A 14,230-nucleotide genomic window follows, 5' to 3' on the forward strand; every position below is an offset into this window, starting at 1 on the left:
TTAACTGATTTGAACAATATTTCTTAATTAACATATTCTATGGTAATATTTGAATAAATGTGATTGCAAATTGTTTTTCTATTAATCCCACTATTATTATTTTTTTCTAAAGAAGTTGGTTAAATGTTTTCCTATTATCAAATCAGGAAACTTTCAACCAAACTTTAACTCAAATTCTTTTAGATGAGTTAAAGAGAACTTTTTAAGTGACATTAATTGAAAAAAATATAAAAAATACTATTAATAACATTAAATTTTTATGTCAACATCAATTTAAAAATATTATGAGTTTTGATAGAAAAATAAAGAAAATGATATTATTAAATGATGATTTACTTATAAACTATATTCAATATTAAAATAATTTTTATTTATGAATAATTGAAATAATCTTCATCAAAATAGTAAAACAATTAAAATTATGTTTTACACATAACAAATAAAATAATTAAAATTAGATATAATTTTCTCAAAATTATGAAATTCTGAAATTCTTTGATTTAGCTTTGTGTTTATTGATGGCTGTCAAACTTTGTATCTTATTTGAATTGTCAAGTCAGTCTGATCCCTTGTCCGCATCCCAATGAATGTGAACTTTAAAGTTTGTGATGATATTATAATATGCGGTTTTTATAACTGTATCATATGCATTAAAACTACCGAATTCACATTTCATTATTTTTTTATTTTTTTATGATATCATAGAAACCTAAATTATCATCGTTAATTTCTCGAAAAACTAAAATCGAGAGGTTTTTTTACCAGAATCTTTCCTCAGTAATATATCTTTTTCATTTGTAAAACTTGAACTTGATAATGCTTTTTGTTTTTTCTATTCATGTATTATATTTTGTTACATTAATTTTTAAAATATAATTTTTAACAAAATTAAATATAAAATGGAACATTTTATTTTCAATGAAGATTCATAAACTTTGAATAGTCAAAACTAATTTGAAAAGTTGGACTTTATTACCTCTTGAGTGCTATTATTTATTTATTTGTTAATTTGATTTAGTCTCTCTTCTAATAAAAGTTGAATCAAATCCTTTCATTTTTTAAAAATGCAACATTTAACTCTTTTAAAATTTAATAAAATCCCACAATTTAAAAGAAAATAATGATAGTTTCTGAATAATTGGAGTTGGAGACAGGCATTCCTTAATTAGCACTTCAGTTGTGATTGTGGAGTGAGGCCAACCACAAATTTACTTCTGCCCCTTTCATTAACCAAAATTTAGTTTCATAACACACACATATACATATTCAATGCCCTTCATTGCAAATAGTTAACATTAACTAAATACCAATTATTGCAGACACCGACCCTTGCTAATAATACCATATCATCATCGTCATCATAAAATAAAATAAAATAATAACTATAAGAAAAAGAAAGTTATTAAAAAAGAAAAAGAAAAAAAAACCGATGATGATTCACAGCGAAAGAGGGGCCGCAAAAAGCCAAGGTTGTCGGAACTGGATTTGATTCTTCACTTGCGCTGAGTCTTACGGGCTTTCTCCGATCGAAGTTCGTTACTTTCTCTCTCTTGATCGACACCCACCACGCGTTAGAGAGAGAAACTCGAGAGATCGGAGATGGGTACGCTTCAGTCTTGGAGGAGAGCCTACGGTGCGATCAAGGACAGCACCAAAGTGGGTCTTGCCCATGTCAATAGCGATTACGCGGTAATCCATCTTTCCAAAGATAGGATCTTTCTTTGCTTTTTTCCTATCAATTTTGCCTATTTGGGGGTGCATGTTTGATTTTCGTTCCCAATTTTAGGATTTGGATGTTGCCATAGTCAAAGCTACGAACCACGTCGAGTGTCCCCCCAAAGAGAGGCACCTGAGAAGTGAGTGATTTGTGGGTCTCAGATCCGAATTTATTTGATCTTCTTTTTGGTTTGGTATGGAGAGAAGATGTTCATGAAGTTGAATCTTTTTACGGGTTTGTTGTAGAGATTCTGTTGGCCACGTCTGCTGTTCGACCTAGGGCTGATGTGGCTTACTGTATTCACGCCCTTTCCCGGCGGTTGGCAAAGACGCGCAATTGGACGGTAGGATTGATGATAATGATGTTGACATAGTTTATGTGATCGCTTGATTGGTGTACAATTTGATTTTGTTTGAGTTTTCGATGAATGGTTTACATGTACTTTCTTGTGCTTGGATTGTTTATTTACTGTATGGATTGATGTTGTTAGGCTTGCGACATTTCTTGGTTTTTCTATTCCTCTTGGTAGGAAAAGAGAAAATAGAGATTGGTGTCAGAAGATGTGATACAAAATTTGGAAGTAGTTCATCGCTGTCAAATTCTTATTAGGATTCATGATGTGAAATTGCATGAATGTGAACCTAATACGTATTTGATCCCGCACTCTAATGGTCTGGTGTTGGATTTGTGCTATTTCTGAATTTCGATGATGACTTGTGGCATGTGGCCTACATGATGCCATATACTGAAATATATATATATTTTTTATGAATGATTGAATTCAAATCCGTTTTGCTTGAAGATGTGTTTGTGGATCTAATTGTTTGATGATTCCAGTTCTTATTATTTTTCTTATTACTGCTACAACTGCATTTTGCTTACGTTTTGTTAAATTTGCTATGCACTGGTTTAGATAGGTTTCTCTTATAAGTTTATTATTGTGTGCCAAGAAATTGTATCACTATTTCCCATCATTGTGTGAGGTTGTCTGTCAGTGTCTGCATTTCTTACATGTCATTGAAGGATCAAGCAAGCAGTGATCCGAGGGTCAGAATTTCTTTGTTTTTTCTTTTTTAGTTTTCATTTTCAGTTGATAAGTTTTCACTAATAACTAAGTAAATGCCACCTTATTTTCATTTTGTTCATCTTGTTAAACTTCTGTGATGGGAATGTTGAAAACAATTTTTTACCCCCTTAGTAGTTAATTTCTATAGCTGTTTGGGAGAGAATAGTATTCCATCAAACAAAAGACCATTATTTTTTCTCATTTTTTTTTTCAGTTATTTGTTAAAAACATGGGAAATTCTTGTACATGTAATGCATTGGAAGTTCTAAAATACAACCAACAAGGTTTAGTTATTTTGCTTTAGATGTTTTCATTATTGATTTATCAATTGAGCGTCTAATATTTACTCAATTTATGCCTAGGCTAAGCAATGTCAATTTTGAGCATAAAGTATGTTTTCTGTGTTCTGTATTTTTAACACAGTTTCTCATTATTATTGTATAATGCATACGTAAGTATATATAGATGTAGATGTAGATGTAGGAAAGGTTATGTTTCACTTACCTCTGTCTTGTTCACAGGTGGCATTGAAAACACTAATAGTCATCCATAGGTTATTAAGGGAGGGTGATCCTACTTTTAGAGAAGAACTTCTGAATTTTTCACAGAGAGGACGGATTCTCCAGCTTTCAAATTTCAAGGATGACTCTAGCCCAATTGGTTAATTTTTTCTTACCACATCATCTTTATATTTTGTTCTTTAACTTTCATATGGACTTAAGTTAAGTTTCTAACTGCACTATATAATCTTTTGCTTGTATGATTTTATTTGCTTGCAGCTTGGGATTGCTCTGCCTGGGTACGTACTTATGCACTATTTTTAGAAGAAAGACTTGAATGTTTTCGGATTCTGAAGTATGATATTGAAGCTGAGCGTCTACCCAAACCTGCCCAAGGGCAGGAGAAGGTAATATCAATAAACATCTATCATACTCTTTTGGGATAACTGGTAGTATATAGCTTTTTCTGGTCTAGTTTAGAAATAGTAGCCAACTTGTTCTGCGTTATGTGACAGTTGTGGATTCTTGGTTTTAACATTTGGTGTATCTGTTACCCTTGCAAATGTTTATCTGGAAACTGCATATTTTTGGCAAGAAAGAAGTCCTTTGTGTGTGTGTGTGTGTGTGTGTATTTCACGCATGTTTTAGAGGTATCTAAGTATCATAATGAGAGGTTGGATCTTGGAGGGACAGGGATTCAGCTTAAATAGAAAGAGGGTAGAAGGGAGTGTTAAAATATGTTAAGGTTGGGTAAACAAAACTGTGGTTGTAAGGCGAAACCATTGGAGGAGAGATTTTTCTGCTTGTTCTGTTCATTTTTCAGTCAAGCAATAAGATTGTTGTTAATTGAATATTAAATGCAATATTAAAAGTTGTTGGTAATATATTAAATGTATTACTAGAAGTTATTAGAAGCTTTTAGAGGATTCTTAGAGATCTCTTGTAATTATTATTTTAAGGTTTGAGATCTCTATACATAGAGAAGTTGATGTACTGTTTCAGTGGAATTAACAAAACAATAAATTATTCCTTTCAAGTAAGATAACTCTTTCTTTTCTTTATTTCCAAATACAATATGAGTATCGGATAGCACTGATATGGCGATTTGCAACATCTTGAAAAATATAGGATATGATATGTTTAGATATAGTTGAAGTGTGTATTCATGCATATATATATATATATATATATATATATAATTAACAAAATAAAGTAAATCATATTGTATTTTTTTTTTAAAACCATACTAAAATTGAAAATCATTACTAAATATACTAAGCTCAAATGTATATATGATCTAGAAGTGACACTTATAGTTTTAAACATTGCTAAATATAAAATAGAAATTGTAAATCACTACTAACTAATTGTCTATTGCCTAGAAATAGGAATAATATCAATTTCATCCCCTCCTTGAGCATCATTGTCCATATCTAGATAATGCTGCTACTCTAAGGTTTCTAAAATCATAAATGTCATTCCATACATCTCCACTAATGTCCCACTTCTTAGTGTTCCCCTTGTTATATTCTTCTCTTCTAGCCAAAAGTCACAAATTAGTATGCACATAAACCTAGTTTTCTATTCCTTTGGGAGTCAACTTGTTTTTTATTGAGTGAATGAATGAATAGGTACTCCAATTTTTTTCGCCACAAGATGATGAGCAAGGTTCCACAATGAGCTTCAATGCTAGCTTTTGAAGGAGAGGTGTAGAAGAACCATGCATCACCCACCAAGATTTAGGATATACAATATCCACCTATGTTCAAAGAATTAAATTCTTTGATTTTGATGAGAAGTCAGCATATTCAAGTGCGACCTCTTTTCTATCCTCTAATTAGTTATGAAAAATATTTTCAGATACTTTTTCCTCTCCCTAGAATTCTCTTCCTCCTCATGTTGGGGATCGTATTTGAAGTCTCTTGATGCCATTCTTCACTACAGTACCAATAAATATAAATTTAGAAAAAAATAATATCATAAAAATTAGTAACTTTCCAATTATTTACTTATAAAGTATTAAAAAGATGAGTATTAGTAGGATAAATTTGGCTAGGATTCAAGGAGTGAGCCATGCAATTGAGAGGGGTGCAACTTTTAGTCCTATGAGTACATTATAGACTTCATAAAATGTTGATGTATCATTTTCTTCTTTTTCTTCTTTCCTATATACATGTCTTCACTTTTTTGTATCGTATTTCCCACATCTCATAGACCAAATGAAGCGGGGGGGTATTTGTATCACAAACTTTAGGCATGTCATATATAGGCTGGGCTCATTCAAAGCTAAAATTATATGCAATTTTGTTTAAGTTTTTAAGAGCTTGGGCCTTGTCCATATCGTCCTCTCTATAAGAAGTCTTTTGTTTGCTAATAACCATGAATTGCAAAGAATGTATCAAAAAATTAAATCGTCTCATCATCACTATAAGAGATGCAAAATGTGTATCTGCAACAAGCAAATTCAAATGGTTAAAATAGCCAATCTAGTGGAGTGGTTTGTGATAAAGTTCCTAATAAAAGAATTATCATTAGTCATTTCTGTAATCCAGACAGCTCCAGCTTGATTCACCATAAACGACATTATTTCATTCAATATACTTTGCTACATATATGTGTACGCAACAAAGGTGTCCAAAAGAACTTAGGAAATAAATGTAATGCTTATTTTTATTTAAATAGAAGCATCAAGAACTTTTGAAAAAATGGAAACCCCCTCACTAGTGGCCATAAAATTAATTAAAGGTCTTGGGAATTTGTTCATCCATCAGAGATTACATAATAGGGGTTTCTTGCAAGGTTACAAGCTAACCTAGGAGAATAGAACATCTAGCTGCGAGAGCTTTGAGATTTTCTCTATCTTAGAAGTCAAATGCCCTTTCTAGAGGGCCACTCTTCCTTCTTTTTTAATGAAGTTTTTGTGTCTATCTTTAGTGGATAAGGGGAACATGTTCGAGTTTCACTCTATTTTTAGCCAATTCAACAATCAATTCTATCAAATATTCATCATTGGAATGTCATCACACACCAATTCCAGTCTCATAAATTTTCAATCAATAGGCCTTTACTCTAGAGTGATAACTTCAAAAGGTTTTTGTCAAATATTACAAGGCCGTCTCTTGTTTTCCCCTCCTTCTATTTGACTGTCTAATAAACTAATATAAGCCCATAAAGGAGTATAAACAAGTTGAACATATTTTTAAGGAACTTAGAATTTTTGAGTTAGAACTAGAATAAATTGGATTGTTGTTGCTGTTTTCTTTACTCACCTAGTCATCGTAAATAAAATATTGTTTGTTTAAAAATAAATAAAATAAATAATAGAAAAGTAGTAGGAAAGAACATGAAAGAATTAGTCTATAAAGGAAAGAAAAATACCTTAGGATTGTGTCAAGCTCTCCCTTGTAACAAGAATAAAAATTTGAATACAAGCACCAATCCGCATCAAATAGTTTTCCATCTTGCACTGCTTCAAATAGGTTTCAGAAGAATAAACAATTTGATATTTGCTTCAAGTAGTTTTCATGGCTGCACATGGCATCAAATGATTTTCACTTGCTGTACGGCTTGAATAGAAAACTGAAAGTAAAGTTTCACGTATATAAGAATGTCTTTAAGGTTGTTATTGTATCTCTGGCTATCTACCCACTATATTATATTCTCTCAATTTCAAAAAATAAAGAAAATATATTCCTCAAAACCACAACTATCTATTCTGATTTTAAAGTTGTTATAAGTATTGGGCATTTTAAAACTGTCATGTGAATTGTGCATTTTAAAGTTATTATGCGTTACTATCAATTATTATTGTAAAACTGTTACGCATATTGGCTGATATGCGTATTGTGCCTTGGCTGATATTCATATTGTGCATGATATCTTATCTGCATTTTTTAGTTACTGAAATGGTTCAAATGCATATTTGTAGATGTATTTGTGTCAGATACATCTTCGACACAGATACATTGGAGTGATCAGTGTGTCGGTGACAAAGATAGTGCTAATGTGTACCTAACTATCTATGTGCATGATCTATTTTGGGTTCATAGAAAATTATAGGGTATCTTTTACCTTGGGGGGAATCGGCCCTTTGTATGTATATATGCTTTGTATGTTTAGGGTGTATTTTCATTCCAAACTTAAGAGTTACGTTTGCTATACCAGACATGGAAAAAGATTGAACTGCAATGGTGCATTCTAAGTCTTTGTTCTCCCTTGCTTCTTATTGTTCTCGACGTTTTTCTTTCATCCAAAAGTAGGCTACCCCTCCTAGTCTGATAAGACTCGCTACTTATCTAAAATGCTGTGTTGTGTACCTAACTATGTTTGGCTTCTATTACGGTTGATCTTTCAATTATACTGAAATATTTTAGCAGGTCAATTTATATTGTAGGTTCCTCTGGCATCTTTTGATTTTCAAGTTAGTCCTTGCAATTTAAAAGTTGGCAATCGGTTTTCATAGTATGAAAATTTCTAGTTGGGTCCTTTAATATTTGCCTATTAGAATTAGAGATCTGTGGGGGGATCTTTAGAAATTTAATCCAATTATTTGTGAAACCATAGAAAATTTGGATTTGGATCCCAGCAAACCAAAATGATTCTATTGGATTCCTTCTCCTGTCATGGTGATCATTGTTGTCAAAGGACAGTGCATGGCAGCAGATCTAGGCGGGTTTTAGGTGGGTAGACATATGAAGCCTTATCCTTGCAAGCAGAAAGGCTATTTCCAGGATTTGAATTTGTGACTTCCGTGCCATAAGGGAGCACTGTACATTGCAAATTACCTAATTACCTAGTTACCTATATTAAGGACTAATCATTAGAAAGCACTGGCATGGCAAATCAAGTGCGTGTTGTGTGGCCAACACTTCTCAGACACTGACACAGTTGTCTCTAAATGAAAAAAAATATTTTTCTTGTGTCTGACATAGCTAGGCCATTGGCTAAGATATCAAGCTGACACCTATTTTTGGCCAGGCACCTCTCGGACACTATAAAATAATTAAAAAATTCAATTTATATTATATTATAAACAAACAATAAGATTTATTTTAAAATGATCTCTCTTAGCAACTTTTTGTTTGACTAGTTATTATAGGACTTAAGTAGTTCTTTTAAGGGATATGTGTACGCATTCATATGATAAAACCCCCTTGTGTGTATATGCACAAATGAGGAACATATACATATATCATATAAAGCATTACATAGGGTGGGTCCAAGCCCATATACAAAATATATCTAAACTCTTCCTCACGTTGAAGCATGCATAAATCATATGCACCAAGCATGTTACATATGTGGGCTCAACAATGGTTTGGTGAAGATATTTGCCAGCTAATCATTAGAATTAACAAAATGAGTGGTAATATCTCTTGCTAAAATCTTTTCTTAGATGAATTAGCAATCAATCTGGATATGTTTGGTACTCTAGTGATATACTGAATTTGGGGCAATATGAAGAGCAACTTGGTTATCACAAATGATGGTCATCATGTAATTTCCCAAATCTTAGTTCTTTAAGCAACTTTTGAGCCAAATAAGCTCACAAGAGGCAGAAACCATCACTTTGATATCATGTAGAGAGAAATCCCCTTGTGTGTATATGCCCAACTGAGAAACATTTATACATATATCATACAAATGTAGAAAGAAATCCCTTGAGTGTATATGCACAACTGAGAAACATTTATAAATATATCATACAAAGCATTATGCAGGGATGATGCCAAACCCATATACGAAATGGATCCATAATATATCTAACACATTTTATGTTGAAATTATTTTGTAAAGCATGCATTGTAAAAAATGACTCCTGTTTTCCTCTTCATATTCTGTGTGAGGATTATTATCATCTGAAAACTGTAAACAACTTTACGTTTAAAAGGTGATATATAATCTTAATTCAATAGTCAAAATACGTGTACGCCCGCATACACACACACACACACACGTGGAGTTGTGGAATCTTATGTTCCTTTATCGGTGTTGTGGTTGGTGCTTCATGGATAATTGAAGTTTGTTTAGAAATTTTGAAACAGTATGTATAGCTTTTAGTTTTCTTTGTAAATAAGTTAATTCATTAGGGTGGAAGAAATTCACTAAAATACTTTTATTTACGTTATTTGAATTGTGCACATTGTTATTTAAATTGTCTTACATGCTGATTGACGTTAAAAACTTCTAAATATGTTTAGTATGGATTTATTGGATATTTTTTATATTGTGTTTGTTTTTGAAGATCTTCGTGTTTATCTGTTCTTTCAAGCAGGGGCACAGCAAGACCAGGGATTTGGATAGTGAGGAGCTATTGGAGCAGTTGCCTGCTTTGCAGCAGCTGCTGCATCGCCTTGTTGGTTGCCGGGTAAAACTGTCTATCTATTTATTATTTTTTTAAGTTGACCATTTTATATCAATTTGTTTTATTGATTTATATAATGGTGCTTTTTTCTGATAAAACAATGTGATCATGTTCTTGATTTTGCAGCCAGAAGGAGCAGCTGTTAGCAATTATGTGATACAATATGCTTTGGCTCTGGTATATGCATTTTTGTCTCTATCTAAATTTCTTTTTTGTTTTGAGCCAGGGATTTAGCATTTACAGATAAAATATATAAACGTATCAGAATGTTACATTAGTTTTTTCTCAGCATATTGATCTTGAGCTTATTGATTTTTTTTTTCTTTGATTTCTGTTTATATGGATTTAACATTTGAAATGTGAATGTTGGGATTAGTATTTGAAGTATGATCGGGACCGAGACTATCATAAATATTACGTTGTTGATAGTTGGAACTGATTTCAATTCAATTGTTTCCATATTAAAGTCTGTTTAGGAAAGGAACGACAGCATGGTGACAATTTGTGATTATTTTAAATGATTCGTCGTTAGGAAAAATAGCTGTTAATTTGGGGCTGATTTAACTGATGACCAACTTGATATTGATCTTGCTTTTGTTCATTCTAGGTACTGAAAGAGAGCTTTAAGATTTATTGTGCTATTAATGATGGCATTATCAATCTTGTTGATAAGGTAAATTTGCTTATCCTTATTTATGCAATGAGTATCAAATTTAAATAACTTATCTACTGAAAAATAATAATTTCCTTGTAGTTTTTTGAGATGCCCAGACACGAAGCTATCAAAGCCCTTGAAGCTTACAAACGTGCAGGTCAACAGGTGATATTTTGCTTCTTGTATTGCTTTTTAAATACTTTGCTTTTTCATTTTACTTTCATGATGTGGTGCTTGTATTAAAACGCCCAAATTGTTGCAGGCAGCAAGTCTATCTGATTTCTATGATGTTTGCAAAGGGTTGGAACTTGCTAGGAATTTTCAGTTTCCTGCCTTAAGAGAAGTATGAAATCTCATACTGTGATTTATATAGCTTTTCCTGTTCATTTTTTATATGGACTTATGATTGTTTGCATTGTTGATTCTTTAGCCTCCACAATCTTTTCTTACAACCATGGAAGAGTACATTAAGGAGGCACCACGAGTGGTTACAGTTCCAAGTGAACCATTGGTTAGTATTGTTTATTTAATTTATGCAGAGCGTAGGTGTCACATTTCCTTTATAAATTGGTTTTGTTTTGATTGTGTTAAACTGAATTTTTGTTGGACAACAATGTATATTTTTCCATGTTTCTTTTACATTCTAGTTCTAGCCACTAATTAATTCTGTTGTATCAACAGCTACAATTGACTTACAGACCAGAAGTTCTTGCAATTGAAGATACCAAACCATCTGTTGAAGAACAGGAGCCCCCACCAGTTCCGGTTGACAATAATGTTGTCTCTGATTCTGAACCTGCACCTCCTCCTCCACCACCTTCTCATAACAATTTTGAAACTGGAGACCTGCTGGTAGGCTTTTGGATCCTAAAGGTATATGGCTTTTTACGATTTATTTTCCTTATTGTGTCCTTGTTGCAGGGACTGAATGACACTGCACCTGATGCATCCCTCATAGAGGAAAGAAATGCTCTTGCCCTAGCCATAGTCCCCACTGAAACTGGTGAGTTTTGTTTGTATCTTCTTCTCAAAGGCTCTGCTGCTTAGCAACATTTAGTGGATTGTTTTCTTCATCCTATGAAATGTGACTGTTTTGTGCTCATAGGCACCCCATCAGCTTTTAACTCAACTGCTGCTCAAACAAAAGATTTTGATCCTACTGGATGGGAGCTTGCCCTGGTCAGCACTCCAAGTACCGATATTTCTGCAGCCAATGAGAGACAATTGGTAGGTCTTCACGTGACCTTTCTAGATTGTTAATATAAATATTCATTGATATCTTTGTGAAAAGTTTCTCAATTGAAAGCTACGTAAAAAATTCGGAGTTGGATTATAAGCAGACATCAAGTAAAATTTAGATCACAAAGGAACTTTCATATCAATAAAAAATTTAGTTTCCACTCTATTTATTGGCTCCCAATATCAATGTATTATGTGATTTCTAACCATAACACTTGTAATATTTAGCATGAATATTCAACCGATTAACCAATGAAAATTACATTGTTCAATAAATTATTTGATGACACAATCATAAATATATATTACATAAATTGGTGATGCATAAGATTTGGTGTTAATTCAGTGTTTGAACGTATGCGTTACAAGAAGGAACTAAGGGTATCAATCTTGTATCTTGAGACGTTTGATCTGTGAACATAGGCTTTTTTCTGACACCAATAGGGTAGGGAACATCAGTGTAGATGGTCCATAGTGAATGATGAGATGTATAATTGAGCTGTGTTGTCATACTTTGATGATTGAATGTCAGGCTGGTGGATTGGACTCTCTCACTCTTAATAGCTTATACGATGAAGCGGCATACAGATCTTCTCAACAACCAATATACGGAGCACCAGCCCCAAATCCATTTGAAGTTCAGGATCCATTTGCTTTATCAAGCAGCGTCCCTCCCCCGCCTGCTGTTCAAATGGCAGCAATGCAACAACATCAAGCAAATCCTTTTGGACCTTACCAACCATTTCAACCTCAGACACAGCCACAACAGCAGCAGCAGCATATGTTGATGAACCCAGCAAACCCATTTGGGGATGCAGGATTTGGAGCATTCCCCCCCAATGCTGTTTCTCACCCACAGAACAATCCATTTGGAAGCACAGGCTTGTTATAAGAATGCATGCCCATTTGGATATACGAGGATGTATTTAATCAATCAAGTTGGGTTGGTTTTGTGCAAATTGTAACATGGGTTTCTCATTTGTTGCTAGATATAGATGTTTTCTGGAAGGGGAGGTGGTTGTGCCTTGTAAAATCGAGATAACACAATGTATTGATCATTTTATGATATACATAATGGTGGGAGCGCTTTCTTTGAACATTTCCCAACTCGAGTAATTGGAATTGAATACTTTTACACATGTTCATATAATCCACTACTGTGTGGTTGTTCTATGTTTGCATTATTAGATGTGTCGTACTGTTAAGTATTTAATTGCTGCAAATGAAGTTTCTTGTTCATAATTAGGGCGAGGGAACTAAAATTGGATCATTCCGGGGTTGTTTGTTTTTGTCATATCTAACCAATGCCAATGATTCTGACTTCTATTCAACATTTGAGCATCAAATGTATGTCTCTTTTTATTTGTATCTATTTCAATTTCAATTCATTGAGAACCTCTAGTAGAGTCTGTTTTCTCATAACAACATCAAAGAGCTAATGATCAAGTCTTTGTTGAGGCTGTCTCTTGTTCGTCCAACAAAATTTGATACATATACAAAATTGGACTAGGATGTTTGACAAGGTTTAACCAATTGTTTTATTATGGTCTTCTGCCACTTCTAGTAATAGTTGTTCTTGATATTCAGAAATGTCAACAAAGATGAGATGACTAAAAACTTCTGTTCATCTTCCAAATTAGCATATTTCAGATGGCGCTCCATTGATGGCTGCTTAGCAAATGATAGTGGACAGGTAAATATAAGAAGGTTAAATGCTTGTGGAGGGGTAGACTGTATAGGTGGAGTAGACAATTTAGATTGGGTGGACAATATAGAAGTAGTAGACGCTTTAGGGATGATAGACTTTATGAAGAAGGTAGATGACAATGGGCTATTAGACTCTAATAAAACCACAAACACAATCAGTAGCAACATGAGAAATATCATTTATAATATTAGCAGGATCAACAACTATATAATCTATTATGTCATTAGATAGTACATTGTGAGCACAGTCAAAAGCATCAATAGTTGTATAAATATGGTGATGTTTATAGAAGTTCTTGGAGAAATTTAATTGTGAAAGACCATGACTTTTACTATGATTTTGTATTTATGTATCTTTGAATCTCATTACTATGGTCAGGTTTGTCCTATATTCAATCATGTAATGACCTAATATAGTAGTAGTGCCTATTTTTCCAAGGTGTTATCCGGTGTGGCAGACGATCCAAAGTAACAAATTTTGTTGCATAAGGTTTAACATGGTAAGTGACCAAATGGGCCTTTAGAGCATTACATGAGACAATGATCCACACATAAGATGATCTAGTGGTACATACATTAGACAACTACGGGTCTATGTATAAGATAATCTAGTGGTCCATACAATAGACAATTTTGTGGTTCATGATCCAATTGTTCGCACATAAGACAATTTAGTCCACTAGAATTGTTATGAATCATTTTATCTTTTCATTTTTCAAAACAATTTACTTCTTCATTAAGCTCAAAATCTTACCTTTCCAAAGTTACTAGAATATCTTCAAATCAAAGTGCTAGTATAGTACATAGGTCTATTAGAATGTTTATCACTTGTATCAACTATAGAAGCTATATGACTAATTATCTTTCGGTTGCACAAAACACATGTTAGAATGTTTATAAAGCATTTATGTATTAAACATATAAGTTACTTATCATCGAAATTCATAGCTCATGAACAGTCCATTAGATCATCTAGTGTAAT

The 14,230-nt window shown here is 33.0% G+C and overlaps 1 protein-coding gene across 1 annotated transcript; it reads left to right on the forward strand.

The window, feature by feature from the left end:
• The first annotated feature begins 1,408 nt into the window (after positions 1–1,408).
• On the forward strand, positions 1,409–12,686 carry LOC114178365 (putative clathrin assembly protein At2g01600). Its single transcript, XM_028064212.1, has 15 exons — positions 1,409–1,689; positions 1,787–1,856; positions 1,963–2,060; positions 3,305–3,443; positions 3,563–3,690; positions 9,558–9,650; positions 9,774–9,824; positions 10,255–10,320; positions 10,402–10,467; positions 10,565–10,645; positions 10,733–10,813; positions 10,984–11,154; positions 11,224–11,305; positions 11,408–11,529; positions 12,074–12,686. The coding sequence occupies exons 1-15, from the start codon at positions 1,600–1,602 to the stop codon at positions 12,431–12,433; spliced, it is 1,698 nt and encodes a 565-aa protein (XP_027920013.1). The 5' UTR covers positions 1,409–1,599; the 3' UTR covers positions 12,434–12,686.
• The last annotated feature ends 1,544 nt before the right edge of the window (positions 12,687–14,230 follow it).

This window comes from Vigna unguiculata, chromosome 3 (genome assembly GCF_004118075.2).
Source record: "Vigna unguiculata cultivar IT97K-499-35 chromosome 3, ASM411807v1, whole genome shotgun sequence".
In the NCBI taxonomy this organism is placed as follows: domain Eukaryota; kingdom Viridiplantae; phylum Streptophyta; class Magnoliopsida; order Fabales; family Fabaceae; genus Vigna; species Vigna unguiculata.

Coding starts and splice junctions, on each gene's coding strand:
- LOC114178365 (XM_028064212.1), top strand. CDS start 1,600: ATGGGTACGCTTCAGTCTTGGAGGAGAGCCTACGGTGCGATCAAGGAC. Junction 10,814..10,983: donor CAGTTCCAAGTGAACCATTG/GTTAGTATTGTT, acceptor TTGTATCAACAG/CTACAATTGACTTACAGACC. Junction 11,155..11,223: donor TTGAAACTGGAGACCTGCTG/GTAGGCTTTTGG, acceptor TCCTTGTTGCAG/GGACTGAATGACACTGCACC.